The 14,397-nt window shown below is 45.9% G+C and overlaps 1 protein-coding gene and 1 non-coding gene across 7 annotated transcripts in view; one reads left to right on the top strand and one right to left on the bottom strand.

The window, feature by feature from the left end:
• Positions 1-2,666: 2,666 nt before the first annotated feature.
• LOC119624972 (U6atac minor spliceosomal RNA) lies at positions 2,667-2,792 on the bottom strand. The gene has a single exon (XR_005241132.1). It is a non-coding gene; the product is annotated as a U6atac minor spliceosomal RNA (small nuclear RNA).
• Positions 2,793-11,556: 8,764 nt separating this feature from the next.
• Positions 11,557-14,397, top strand: part of UBR5 (ubiquitin protein ligase E3 component n-recognin 5) — a 152,172-nt gene continuing 149,331 nt past the window's right edge. For 4 of the 6 annotated variants that reach the window (XM_008001260.3, XM_038000223.2, XM_008001257.3 and 1 more), the window contains exon 1: positions 11,973-12,096. In XM_008001260.3, coding sequence (XP_007999451.1) covers positions 12,035-12,096 — 62 coding nt within the window. In that variant the 5' untranslated portion in view covers positions 11,973-12,034. Of the gene's footprint in view, positions 12,097-14,397 lie in introns of all 6 variants that reach the window. The other 2 variants (XM_008001259.3, XM_008001258.3) reach the window with 1 other exon arrangement.

The following is a 14,397-nucleotide window of genomic DNA, read 5'->3' as shown; positions in this document are numbered from 1 at the left end:
TGTATGTATTTATTTATTTTGAGATAGTGTCTTGCTCTGTCACCCAGACTGGAGTGCAGTGGCATGATGTTGGCTCACTGCAACCTCTGCCTCCTGAGTTTAAGCAATTCTCATACCTCAGCCTCCCCAGTAGCTGGGATTACGGGTGTGTGCTACCTCGCCTGGCTAATTTTCTTATGTTTTTAGTAAAGATGGGTTTTGCAATGTTGGCCAGGCTGGTCTCCAGCTCCTGGCCTCAAATGATCCGCCTGCATCAGCCTCCCAAAGTGCTGGGATTACAGGCATGAGCCACCTCACCCGGCCAATAAATCACTTTATTGGACGAATGATAGGAATTTTTTTAATGCAGTGAAAAGGTAGAAGCTAGCTTAATTAAAAATTGTATATGTCAACCCGAACTCAGTATGCTGCTAGTTGAAAACTTAAAAGTGATACATATCTTTCCTCCTTTATTTATTTATTTATTTATTTTGGTAGAGATGAGATCTCCCTGTGTTGCCCAGGCTAGTCTCAAACTCCTGGGCTCAAGCGATCCTCCACCTCGCCTCCCAAAGTGTTGGGATTACAGTTTGAGCCCCTGTGGTTGGCCCCTCTTTTTAAAATAACAAATGTATTGAGATATAATGCACATACTATAAAATTAACCCATTTAAAGTGTGTAATTTAAAAAGCTGGGTGCAGTGGCTCACACCTGTAATCCCAGCACTTTGGGAGGCTCAGGCTGGTGGATCACCTGAGCTCAGGAGTTTGAGACCAGCCCAGCCAACATGGTGAAATCCCATCTCTACTAAAAAATATAAAGATTAGCTGGGCATGGCGCCGGGTGCCTGTAATCCCAGCTAGTCGGGAGGCTGAGGCAGAAAAATCGCTTGAACCTGGGAGGCGGAGGTTGCAGTGAGCCGAGATCATGCCATTGCACTCCAGCCTGGGTGACAAGAGCAAAACTCCATTTCAAAATAGTAAAAATAATAATGCTATAATGAACATTTGTGTAGAAGTTTTTGTGTGAACATACATTTTCAATTCTCTTGGGTTGGTATCTAGGAATGGCTTATGGTAACTCTGTGTTTGACTTTTTGAGGAAATGTCAAAACTGCCAAACTGTTTTCCAAAGTAGTTGCTCTATTTTACATTCCCATCAAGAATATATGAAGGTTTTAATTTTCCACATCCTTGCCAACATTTATCTGTCTTTTTAATGTTAGCCATCTTAGCAGTTGAGAAGCAGCAGTATCACATCATTGGTTTGATTTGCATTTCTTCGATGACTAATGATGTTGAGAATATTTTCATGTGCATATCGGCCACTTGTATATATTCCTTAGAGAAATACTGATTGAAATAATTTACCCATTTTATTTTTTCAGATTTTAAATTTTATTTTATTTATATATTTATGTATGTATTTGTTTTTCAGACAAGGTCTCACTCTGTTGCCCAGGCTGGGATGCAGTGATGTGTCTCAGCTCACTGCAACCTCCGCTACCCATTTCAAGCAACCCTCCAGCCTCAGCCTCCTGAACAGCTGGAACCACAGGCATGAGCCACCACACCCAGCTCATTTTGGTATTCTTTGTAGAGATGGAATTTCACCATGTCGCCCAGGCTGGTCTTGAACTCTTGAGCTCAAAGAGATCCACCCGCCTCGGCCTCCCAAAGTGCTAGGATTACAGGCGTAAGCCACCACACCTGGCTGGATTTTTAACTTTATTTGGCACTATGATGTGTTTTATCCGGGTTAGGAGGCTTGACTTAATTTCAGACAACTCAGTGCTCTCTGATAGTCTTTTATCCTAATATGAGCTTTAATTTTTCACCTTCAAAATACTTATTTTCCAGACTACAGTCCTTGATGGAACAGTCGGGAGTCAAATATGCTGCCTTCTACTTTTTGTGTTATTACATCTTCACAACCCAGGACTTTACTGTTTTTTACTCATCTTCTTTCATACGTTTAAAACCAGGTACAGTGGCTTACACCTGTAATCCTTCAGCACTTTGGGAGGCTGAAGCAGGAGGACTGCTTGAGCCCAGGAATACCAGATATAGTGGCACACACCTGTAGTTCCAGCTACTTGGGAGGCTGAGGTAGGAGGATCACTTTAGCCTGGGAGGTTGGGGCTGTGGTGAGCCATGATCGTGCTACTGTACTCCAGCCTTGGATGACAGAGAAAGACCCTGCCTGAAAAAAATAAATAAATTTGAGCTCATTTTCAGCCCCTTGTTTCCCCTTTGCCCATTTAAAAATGGGGTTGTCTTTTTATTGTTGAGTTGTAAGATATATATATATACACACACACACACACACACATACATACTCCAGACACTAGTCCCTTATCAAATATATAATTTGCAAATATCTTCTCCCATTCCATGGGTTGCCTGTCTTGATGGCATCCTTTGAAACACAAAAGTGTTAAATTTGTTTAAGTCCAATTTATCTATCGAATTAAAATGAGTTAAATTCAATTTATCTTTTTTTTTCTTTGCTGTTTGTGCTTTTATATCTAAGAAACTATTGCTTAATCCAAGGTCACAAAGATTCACTCATGTTTTCTTCTGAATTTTAGAGCTTTAGCTCTTGCATTTAGGTTTACAATTCACCTTGAGTTAATATTTCCATATGTATATAGGTATCAGGTAGGGTCGATCTTTAAACAACAACAACAACATGATGTTTAGATGCCATGAAGTAGGTGGCAATGCCTTAACCTCATGCATGTTGTCAGGTCTGAGAGCCTCTTCCATCCTTGTCAAGGGGAGTGCTAATGTTCTCTCCTTTCATACAAAACAGTATTTTTATCTTTCTATCTTTTTTTTTTTTTGAGACAGTCTCGCTCTGTCACCCAGGCTGGAGTACAGTGACGCAATCTCAGTTCACCTCCCAGGCTCAAGTGTTCCTCCCCCCTCAGCATTCCCAGTAGCTGGGTCTATAGGCGTTCACCACCATGCCTGGCTAATTTTCTGTGTTTTTGGTAGAGACGGGGTTTCACCATGTTGCCCAGGCTGGTCTCCAACTATCAAGTAATCCACCCGCCTCAGACTCCCAAAGTGCTAAGTTTACAAGCATGAGCCACCGTAAAAAGATCTTTTTTTTTTTTTTTTGAGACAGAGTCCTGCTCTGCGGCCTAGGCTGGAGTGCAGTGTCGTGATCTTGGCTCACTGCAACCTCTGCCTCCTGGGTTAAAGCGATTCTCCTGTCTCAGCCTCCCCAGTAGCTAGGATTATAGGTGTCTGCCACCGCGCCTGGTTAACCTTTGTATTTTTAGTAGAAATGGGGTTTCACCATGTTGGTCAGGCTGGTCTCAAACTCCTGACCTCAGGTGATCTGCCCGCCTCGCCTTCTAAAGTGCTGGGATCACAGGTGTGAACCACTGTGCCCAGCCAAAAATCTTTTCTTATAGTGAAATTTAGCACACATATAGAAAAGTACACAAAACAAAAATGTACAGCTAAGGCTGGGCGCAGTGGCTCATGCCTGTAATCCCAGCATTTTCGGAGGCCAAGACGGGTGGATCACTCGAGGTCAGGAGTTCGAGACCAGCCTGGCCAACATGGTGAAACTCCGTCCCTACAAAAATACAAAACGTTAGCTGGGCGTGGTGGCGGGCATCTGTAATCCCAGCTACTCAGGAGGCTGAGGCAGGAGAACTGCTTGAATCCAGGGGGTAGAGGTTGCAGTGAGCCGAGATCACACCACTGCACTCCAGCCTGTGTGACAGAACGAGACTCTGTATTAAAAAAAAAAAAAAATGTACAGCCAAGTAAATGATAATAAATGAACACCCTGTAACCAAAACCCAGGTCAAAAAATAGATCGCTGTCAGCACTCCAGAGATTCCCCTTGTGCTACTTTCTAATGAAAACTCCTTCCTTCCCCATAAAGTAACTGCTACCCCTTAAGGTAACCTCGTTTGCTTTTCTTAGTTTTGCTCCCTAAACATGCATCCTTAACAACAGAGTGTCACTTTGCCAGTTTTTGAAGCTTATATCAGTGAAATTGTACCATTTCTGATTTCTTTTATTTAACATTATTTTTGTGAGATTCATTCAGGTTTTGCAAAGAGCTTTGGTTCATTCATATTTATTACTGCATGGTATTACACTGCATGAACATGCCATAATATTCTATTTTTCATGGTTATTTGGATTATTTACAGTTTGGGGCTGTTACAAAGAATGCTGCTATGAACATCTTTTTCTGTGTCTTTTCTGTTCAAACAATTCTCCAGCCTCAGCTTCTCATGTAGCTGGGATTACAGGTGTGCACTACCCAGCTAATTTTTGTATTTTTAGTAGACACGGGGTTTCACCATGTTGGCCAAGCTGGTCTTGAATTCCTGACCTCAGCTGATTCGCCTGTCTCAGCTTCCTGAAGTGTGGGGGTTACAGGCGTGAGCTACTGCGCCCGGCCTATTTTTTATTTAAAAACTTTTTTTTTTTTTTTAAAATAGAGATGGGTGTCATTATGTTGCCTAGGCTGGTCTTGAACTCGTGGGCTCAAGTGATCCTCCTGCCTCCTCCTCCCAAAGTGCTGGGATTATAGGTGTGAGCCACCATGCCTGGCCCTTCCATGTATTTAGATCATCTTTGATTTCTCTTAAGAAAAATTCTTTTTGATATAATATAGTTTATTTAAAGGAAGGGAAGATCATTCAGCTTGGGTAGATATAAGGAGAATTGATATCAGAAAAAGTTTTGGGTTAGTCAAGAAGAGATGGCATATGAGCTGAATCTTAGAAAAAAAAATGTAGGAGTAAATTAGGTAAATAGGACAGAAGTATATTCCAGGCAGAGAAACAACACAGGCAAAGGTATGGTATCAAGAAACCATATGATACATAACTCTAAGTAGTTGGAAAACGTTGATACATAAATGCAAAGAAGAGAGTGGCAGGGGCGACTGATGTAGACAGGGGCCACTACCTGGGAAGCACAGAACACTCAACCAAAACTTGGGGATGTGGGTAGACCTTCTAGTAGCTGACAGTCTCATCCATCTTCTGGTCCTCTGTGCTATCAACCTACTCATCCATGTTACAATGAAATTCAATGTAGTTGAAGCTTCTGCTCTCTGTGTAGCTTTTTTCTTTTTTTAAGAGACAGGGTTGGCTGGGTGCAGTGGCTCACATCTGTAATCCCAGCACGTTGGGAAGCCAAGGTGTCACCTGAGATCAGGAGTTCAAGACCAGCCTGGCCAATATGGTGAAACCCCATCTCTACTAAAAATACAAAAATTACCCAGGCGTAGTGGTGGGTGCCTGTAATCCCAGCTACTTGGAGGCTGAGGCAGGAGGATTGCTTGAACCCAGGAGGTGGAGGTTGCAGTGAGCCCAGATTGTGCCATTGTACTCCAGCCTGGGTGACAAGAGTGAAACTCCGTCTCAAAAAACAAAAACAAAAACAAAAAAAGAGACAGCGTCTTGCTCTGCTTTTTGGGCTGGAGTGCAGTGGTGCAATCATAGCTCACAGCAGCCTCGATCTCCAGGGCTCAAGCAATTCTCCTGCCTCAGCCTCCCCAGTAGTTAGGACTACACGTGTGCACCATTATGTCGGGTAATTTTTTTTCTTTTTTGTATAGATGGGGCCTGGCTATGTTGCCCAGGCTGGTCTTGACTCCTGGCCTTAAGTGTTGGGAATATAGTTGTGAGCCACTGTACCCAGACAATGTGTTGCTTTTTTTGAATTCTCCTGGTGACACCTGAGTTCTTTCAGGGCAGTCTGGGCCTATATACATACATTTCTGTAGTGGTCATTTCAGTTGCCATTGACGCATATATGCTCCATTTGTACCATGGGTATAGATGAACATCCAAGAACTCTTGTTTTCAGAGCTTCTTTTTCCCTCATGAGGACACTGCATTTGTATATTCTTTTCTTTCTTTCTTTCTTTTTTGAGATGGAGTCTCGCTCTGTCGCCCAGGCTGGAGTGCAGTGGCACAATCTTGGCTCACTGCAAGCTCCACCTCCTGGGTTCATGCCATTCTCCTGCCTCAGCCTCCCAAGTAGCTGGTACTATAGGTGCCCACCACCGCGCCCGGCTAATTTTTTGTATTTTCAGTAGAGATGGGTTTTCGCCATGTTAACCAAGATGCTCTCGATCTCCTGACCTTGTGATCCGCCCGCGTCAGCCTCCCAAAATGCTGGTATTACAGGAGTGAGCCACTGCACCCAGCGCGCATTTGTGTTTTCTGAATTCTTGGCTTGGACTTAGGTAGTGCTGTTTCATGAATTCCCTCCAGGAAATATCCTTGTTGTGTACACACAGCCTGCAAAGGATGCAGAGCAGGGCCAAGAGAGTGCCCTAGATCTTTAGAGGATGCCATCTCAGTCACCACGGCCCCCATCCAGATTCAACATTTCGGTTCACTGGTTGTAGTGGGGATCAGTATATAGAGCTGAAGAGCAGAATGTGTTCTCTTCCTTCTCATTGAGCCCAAGAGGTGTTTACCGGTTTACCCTAATGGATACAACCCAGGAAGAGCCGGATGGAAGAGATGCATAGGACTAGGTATGGGAGAGAAGTGTAAGGAGCTTCCATGCCTTCCGTGTTCATGCCACTCTCCCAGCACCTCCACATTGTCAGCGGTCTGGAAGCTCCTCAAAAATACTTTAAACCTGTGTACAGGCTTTGTGCATCTTTTATTGGTTGTTCTTATATATTATTTAATCATTTTAATATTATTTTAAATGGTGTTTTAAAATGTTAATTTCCTAATTCTTTTTTTGTATATAAGACAATGAATTTTTGTTGGACATTAACCTAGCTATTAACAGCTTAGTTAGTTGAACAACCTAGGAGCAACCCTTAACTACTGTGAGATGGAGTGGGATTGGGTCCCAGTCGCTTGTGGTAGTAAAACACTTATCAGCCCACCTTTTATTGGCGTTTCTCCTATCCTCATACATTTCTCCATTCCCACACAGTGCTTCCTGCAATCAGCCTCCAAATAAACGATTTACAGCCAAATCCTTGTCTCCAGGTCTGCTTTTGGGGAAACCAAATCTAAGATATGGCCTATTTCAGAGAGGCAGTCCTTCAGGTATGAACACTGAGTAAGTAAGAGGGGTTTGTTAGCACTCCCCACTGCACTGGGTGAAACTAGACATCAATCCCTGTTGTCTTAGCCCCAAGTACCTGTCAGACCTGCTCTACCTCAGCTTCTCAGTTTGTATTTCTGGAACTGAGATGCATCCCAGGGGAAAAAGTGGCTCCAAACAGAGGACTCACTTGGGTCTTATTCATTCCTTGGACCCTGGTTTGGTAATTCATCATTATTTTGTTAGCTTTCTGGGCCATTAAGCAAATGTGAAGAAATACTTTGCCTGACTTTTCCAGCTGTCCTTGAAGGGAGAATTAGTTCAAATTATTAGAAAGGAGCTCCCTTTAAAAAGGAGTCTGTTTTCTAAGGTTGTACTGCACTATACTCTTCAAAGAGCTTCTGTTGACCCCTGCTTATCTCCATTCCCTTATCTGTATTTCCTCAGCCCCCACACATGTGATGGTCTTTCACAACTCCATGCCTTTACTTGTTTTTCTCTGTTCAAAGTGTGACCCACCAAGGTGTTACAGCCCTGGGAGAGGAAAATTCTTCCTAATATGCCATCTGGGACAACAAAAAGGTAGCAAAGCCAAGATGATTATCAAAGACCAGAAAGGCAGTTTGCCAATAGGCTCTCTAGAGGGAGCAGACCAACTTTCAACCAGGAGAAAAAGTCTCAGTTCTAGGAAACTAGGAGTGGGTAAATCAAGTCGAAAGCAGGATAAAAGCATAATGAAAAGATGAAGGAGAGATTTGGAAGAAAGAGAAGCGAGGCAAACTATGGGCATGGTGTGGTTAGGGGGCAATTCTAAAAAGATTAGATTTAAGCCAGGTATTCTATTTGCTCAGAACATTCTTTTTTCTTTGTTTTTTTTTGTTTTTTTTTTGTTTGTTTGTTTGTTTGTTTTTGAGACCCAGTCTCGCTCTGTCACCCAGGCTGGAGTGCAGTGGCGGGATCTCAGCTCACTGCAAACTCCGCCTCCTGGGTTCATGCCATTCTCCTGCCTCAGCCTCTCCAGCAGCTGGGACTACAGGTGCATGCCACCACGCCCGGCTAATTTTTTTTTTTTTTTTTTTTGTATTTTTAGTAGAGACAGGGTTTCACCGTGTTAGCCAAGATGGTCTCGATCTCCTGACCTCGTGATCTGCCTACCTCGGCCTCCCCAAATGCTGGATTACAGGCGTGAGCCACCATGCCCGGCCTGTTCAGAACATTCTTGAAAGCTCAGCTTGGCCAGATGTGGTGGCTTAAGTCTGTAATCCCATCACTTGGGGAGGTTGAGGCGGGTAGATCACCTGAGGTCAGGAGTTTAAGACCAGCCTGGCCAACATGGCGAAACCCCATCTCTACTAAAAATACAAAAAATTAGCTGGGCGTTGTGGTAGGCGCCTGTAGTCCCAGCTACTTGAGAGGCTGAGGCAGGAGAATCGCTTGAACCTGCGAGGTGGAGGTTGCAGTGAGCCAAGATTGCACCATTGCACTCCAGCCTGGGCAACAAGAGTGAAGCTCCGTCTCACAAAAAAAGAGAAGGCTCAGCTTAAGTGACTTTTCTTAATTCTCTTGGCTGGAATCACTTCCTCCTTCAACCTCCACATTACTCTTCTTCCATTTATCATATCATTTTTTTTCTCTATTGGCTTTGAATAGTCTGTTCCTTCTAAATTATTAACTTCTAGATGGCAGTTGTGGTACAGTGGAAAGAACAATGGAATCCAAGTCAGAAGACCTGGATTTCAGTCTCAGCTTCAGTACTTACCTCAGGTGCTTGAGCCCTGGTGTCCTCATCTAGGTAACGGGGATATTATAATTTACCCTATAGTGTGATTAAAGTATTAAAAGGTAAAAAGTGTAAAAGTTGAACATAGATGGGAGGGCAAGGTGGGCCAATCGCTTGAGCCCAGGAGATCAAGACCAGCCTGAGCAGCATGGCAAAACCCCATCTCTACAAAAAAAGACAAAAATTAGCCGGGCGTGGTAGCCTGTGCCCGTAGTCCCAGCTACTCGGGAGGCCAGGGCAGAAGAATTGCTTGAGCCTGCTAGGTAGAGGTTGCAGTGAGCTGAGATCATGTCATTGTACTCCAGCCTGGTGATAGGAATGAAATCCTGCCTTTAAAAAAAAAAAAAAAGTGGAACATAGCATCTGACAAGTAAATGTTTCCATTTGCTGAGCCTAGGTGTCTGACATACATTACCTTATTTAGACCTCACTGCAACCCTGTGTAGATAGATAATTACTATGGAATATTTAACAAATGAGGAAAAAAGATGCAATGGTAGGTTAAATCTATTTTTTTTTTTTTTTTTTTTAGAGGCGTGAGCTAGCGCGCCTGGCCAAATCTAATCTAAATCCAAGTAAGGCCACGTAGTTAAGTAGCAGAAACAGAACTGAAATTTAGATCTGGGCTGGGCGCAGTGGCTCCCGCCTGTAATCCCAACACTTTGGGACGCTGAGGTGGGTGGATCACCTGAGGTCAGGAGTTCGAGACCAGCCTGGCCAACACGGTGAAACCCTGTCTCTACTAAAAATACAAAAATTACCCATGGTGGAGGTGCCTGTAATCCCAGGCACCTCAATCACCTGAACCCAGGAGGCGGAGGTGGCAATGAGCCGAGATAGTGCCATTGCACTCCAGCCTGGGTGACAGAGCAAAAACTCCATCTCAAAAAAAAAAAAAAAAAAAAAAATTTTTTTTTTATATCAGTTTGGCTTGAAATCTAGTGGTGTCTACTGGTTTACCTCCTTCCTCAGGACTCACAGGGACATCTAATAGTGACCTTGAAATCACTTTTTAGTCTAAACTAATCTGGGCCAATGGTTGAGCTGGTAACCTACAAAAGTGTTCCATTATCTGCCTCAACGGTACTGGGTCTATCCTGATTTATAAGTAATTTTTCACACATTTTGCTCAAAAGAACTTCCTAAGCAAAACTGTGTGTGTGTGTAATTCATTAACAGACCACCTCTGTAGAAGGAACTTCATGTTCTCAGTTTTTGCCTTCGAAGAGGTACTTGATCTTTTAAAGGAGGTCATAGACCTTTGAGAAGAAAGTCCTGAATTGGTTCCTTAGGGGAAAAAATAAAAAAGATTTATTTGATTAAAAAAAAATTTTTTTTTGAGATGGAGTCTCGTTCTGTTGCCTAGGCTGAAGTGCAGTGGCGTGACCTCAGCTCACTGCAACTTGCCGGGTTCAAGCGATTATTCTGCTTCAGCCTCCTGAATAGTGGGGATTACAGGCGCGCACCACCACGCTTGGCTAATTTTTGCATTTTTAGTAGAGATGGGGTATCACGAAGTTGGCCAGGCTGGTCTTGAACTCCTGACCTCAGGTGATCTGCCAGCCTCGGCCTCCCAAAGTGCTGGGATTACAGGCATGAGCCACCAGGCGCGGTGGCCAAAACTCTGAACGTGTCTGATAGAAGGAATTCAGTTTTAAAAGATCTTATCTTGGCCAGGCGCAGTGGCTCAGGCCTGTAATCCCAGCACTTTGGGAGGCCGAGGCGGGTGGATCACCTGAGGTCGGAAGTTCGAGACCAGCCTGGTCAATATGGTGAAACCACATCTCTACTAAAAAAGAAATACAAAATTAGCCGTGGCGCATGACTGCAATCCCAGCTACTCCATAGGCTGAGGTAGGAAAATCGCTTGAACCTGGGAGGCGGAGGTTGAGGTGAGTCAAGACCTCGCCATTGCACTCCAGCCTGAGCAACAAGAGCGAAACTCCGTCTCAGAAAAAAAAAAATAATTTTCCGTTCTGATTCCACTGATAACAAATTGAACTCCTTCGTAGAACAGGTTTATTGTCTTTCATTAAAAAGTAATAAAAAATCACGAATCATTTATATCAGGAAATTAGTGGAAATTTCCACATTTTGTCTTTGGACATGTGATGGTGGTGAGGAAACTGGGGAGACTGAGGAAATAGAAGTTGCTGCAAAGTCAACTCCATGATCCTACCATCTCTTTCTGGAAAGGCCCTTACATAACTACTTACTTTTCCAATAAAAGCCTGTATATGTCTTGCCCCTTAACTGATTTTACCAACTTCCACTTTAAATACAACTGCGGATGAAAGATGAGAGGCAACAAGAAACTCCTAAGGATCCGCCAAATAATTAGGGCTGCCCCAGGGGAATACGGGCGAGAGAACGCAAGAGCCCCTCTTCCTCCTCACCTCCTCTGGGACTCACACTTACCCTCCCTCCCGGCGGGCTCGCCCGCAGCCACCTCCTTCCCTAACACGTGCTCTCCGGAACACTCACTCTGGAGACATCCCACCCCCGGCGGGGCTGGGCTCGGGAGCCGAACGGACCAATCGGCACGCGCCTTACAGCGTCGTGGCCGGACAACGTTGAGCCGCCCAATCGAGGGGGCCTTACCGCCCGTTTCCCGGAGCCCCGCCTCTCGCCGCCGCGCCCCCGCCCGCCGGTCTCCTCCCTCCTCCTCCTCCTCCTCCCGTTCGCCCCTCCCCCGCCGCTCCGGAGCGGAGCCTGCGAGACGGAGAAACTGGGGCAGAAGTGAAGATGGCGGCGGCGGTGTTGGCGGCGGCGGCGGCGGCTTCTCGCTAGTGACGCGCGGTGCGGGCTCATCTCCTTCCCCACCTCCCCTAGTCCGGACCCCGTCCGCCGCCGGGACCAGACCGTCCCCGTAGCCCGCAGCCAGCAGCCGCCCCTTTCCTCCCCCGGCCGCCCCTCTCCCAACGCCCGTCTGCCGCTGGCCGGCGGCGCGCCCCTGGTCCCGGCCGCCAGCCTCGCACTCCGAGCTGTCGCCGGGGGAGCGGGTGGCGTGTGGATTCGCCCTCCTGCCCACCCCTCCGGGCCACGGACACACGCCCGGCAGGGAGGCGGCGGCGGCCCCTGCGTATTTGCTTCCCTCCATTTGGGGACTGGGAGGCGGCGGCGGCTGTGGGTTTTGGGGAGGGGTAGAGGGCTGGGGGGCGGGCGAGAGCGGGAGGGGGCCGCCCTCGGGAGGAGGACGAGAAGGAAAGCACCATGACGTCCATCCATTTCGTGGTTCACCCGCTGCCGGGCACCGAGGACCAGCTCAATGACAGGTAATAGGGCCGGCGGGTCGGCGGGCGCGGGGGGAGGGGCGCCCTCCCTCCCTCCCCTCCCCCACGGGCCGTACCGGGCGGGTGCGGGTGTTTACGCGCCGGCCGGCCAGCTGGGGTGGGGTGCGGGGGTCCTTACTGCCTCCTGCTAGGCTCCTTCCGGGGCAAACTTCTGATCCCGGGGGCAGGGGGCCGCGGGGGGAGCGCGGTGTAGACGGGACTCGCGGTGTAGACCGGAGAGCGCGCTGTAAACCCCCTCCCCCCTCCCGAGAGGAGCGGCGTTGAACTCGGCGGGGATGGGGGGATGGTTTCTGGCTCCCGGGGGGCAGGCGGTAATTACTGCCCGGCCAAGGCCCGAGGAATCCATATTAGTCAAAGTTGAATTGAGACAGACAATGCGGATGGGGGATGGTGGAGGTAAAAAGAGAGGGAAGAAGAGAAGCGGGGCCAGGGGCCCCAGGGTAGGCTAGGCTGGGCTCGTCTCGTCCCGGGCCCCCGGCAGCTGTGTCCGGTGGGGTGGTCTGGACCTGGGAATCCCGGGGTGGGGTGGTGAGGAGAAGCCGATTCCCGGCAGATCGCTGGGGGCAGGGGGGAGGTGATGGTTGGGGGAGGGAGTGAGGGAGGAAGCGCCATGATTATTGTTATTATTATTAAATTTGAGCCCCTGCAGTGAGGTTTGTCTGCCCCAGGAGGGGATGGATTCAAGCGGGGGTGGGGAAGTGCATTGGATTCCCTTTGCTCTCCTCCTGAAATGGTGCTGGCAGCTCCTGCTACCAGCCCCTGTGATGCGAGCTTTTTTGTTTCCTTTTCTATTCTAATGATAGTGTTTTCCTGAGTTGTAATTTGACAGCTGAAAACCGTGCGTAGAGTGTCAAAGGAAAACTCTTACGTTTGCAGTTCGCAATGCTGCTTTTCTTAACGCGCTGTAAATTTCTGGGTTGGGTTTGCTATGGGCGGAGGATGAATTATGATTTTATTTTATTTTTTGTTTTTTATAAGAAGGCTGTTTTGGTTTGGATTTCTCCCTTTCTTCCGCCACCGTTCCTTGCCAGTTTAGGATATTGAATTGCGGTGCCGCATGCTCTCAGGGAACTGAGATAAAGCAGGAAAAGTTCCTTCACTGTTGGAAAACAGACTCAGGAGGTTGAGGGAGGCCTCCATTAAAGCATGTCTTAGAATCTAAGGCTCAGATCTAATGATGGGCTAAATGTTTACAGGATCAGAAAGTGGAGCATTTTAAGTCTTCCTCTCCCCCAATACTTCAGTGCTCTCTACATTTCTTTTGCGTATAGAAGGCCATCTGGTCCCAAGTTTAGAAGTTAGGATTTTTGCTAAGTGACCGGGTGACTTAAGTTGCAGATGCCCTATTTGTTATGCGCTTCCCGGAGGGAGGAAGAGGCCTAACTTGCTGTTGAGATACTGGCCTCTTGTCTCTGTATCTAACCGCCTCAAGTGGAGCAGACAGCTTTTAAATCCAGAGCTGGCGGTTTAGTTTCTGCACTTGGTTCAGATTTGCCTAATCTTTGCTGTAGCCATATTGTATTTAACATGTTTGGGAATCTTTTGAAATACTTACTGAAAATACTAACCACTCAGAGTTGTCACATAATTTTTTTTAATTCTGAAATAACTTTTAAGTTATTTAACATTTTGTTATGTGGTTCTTAGTCTGATTTTACTGCATTAAAGATCTTTTGGAGACATTAACATAAGATATTTTGGTAAAATTTAGAAACAGGCTAGTAGTGAGGATAACTACGGTCATTAATAGAACCGTGTTGGTAGTGCTTGTCTTGTTACTTACAAAATCACACCAGAGAGGAGAGAAGTAGGGCATGTTTTCTATATTAGTCTTAACTTTATGTACCAAAAATCCTGACTAGCTTACTCAGTTGACTCTGCATGCCAAAACCTATTTTGTGGTCGTGTTGGGCATTTTGATTCATTTTTGAGCATTCCTTTTGCTTCATCTATTTGATAAATTTATGAGTAATGTATCTTTTTAAATGCTAATTCTTTTTCCATTCCTAGTATAAACAATCAGCTTTGATTCTTGTATCATTATACAGCATTAAAAATATTTAGATCATTGTGACTTTTAATTTCATGAAATTAGGAAAAAAGTGAACTTGAGCATGTGCATCAAGGTGGCAGATATTTGAAAAATAGAAAGGTACTGTAGGTGAAATGATAAAGACCTATATGGTTGTATCTAGTAGCGGTAAACATGTCTTGTCCGTTGAGATTTGTGAAGGCAGCATTTAAGATAGGCACATACCCAAAGTTTTGAAGTAATTGATTTGT

The sequence above is a fragment of the Chlorocebus sabaeus genome, chromosome 8 (genome assembly GCF_047675955.1).
Source record: "Chlorocebus sabaeus isolate Y175 chromosome 8, mChlSab1.0.hap1, whole genome shotgun sequence".
NCBI lineage: Eukaryota > Metazoa > Chordata > Mammalia > Primates > Cercopithecidae > Chlorocebus > Chlorocebus sabaeus.
Note: the sequence above shows the minus strand (reverse complement) of the source record. Positions and strands in the feature narration are given on the sequence as shown.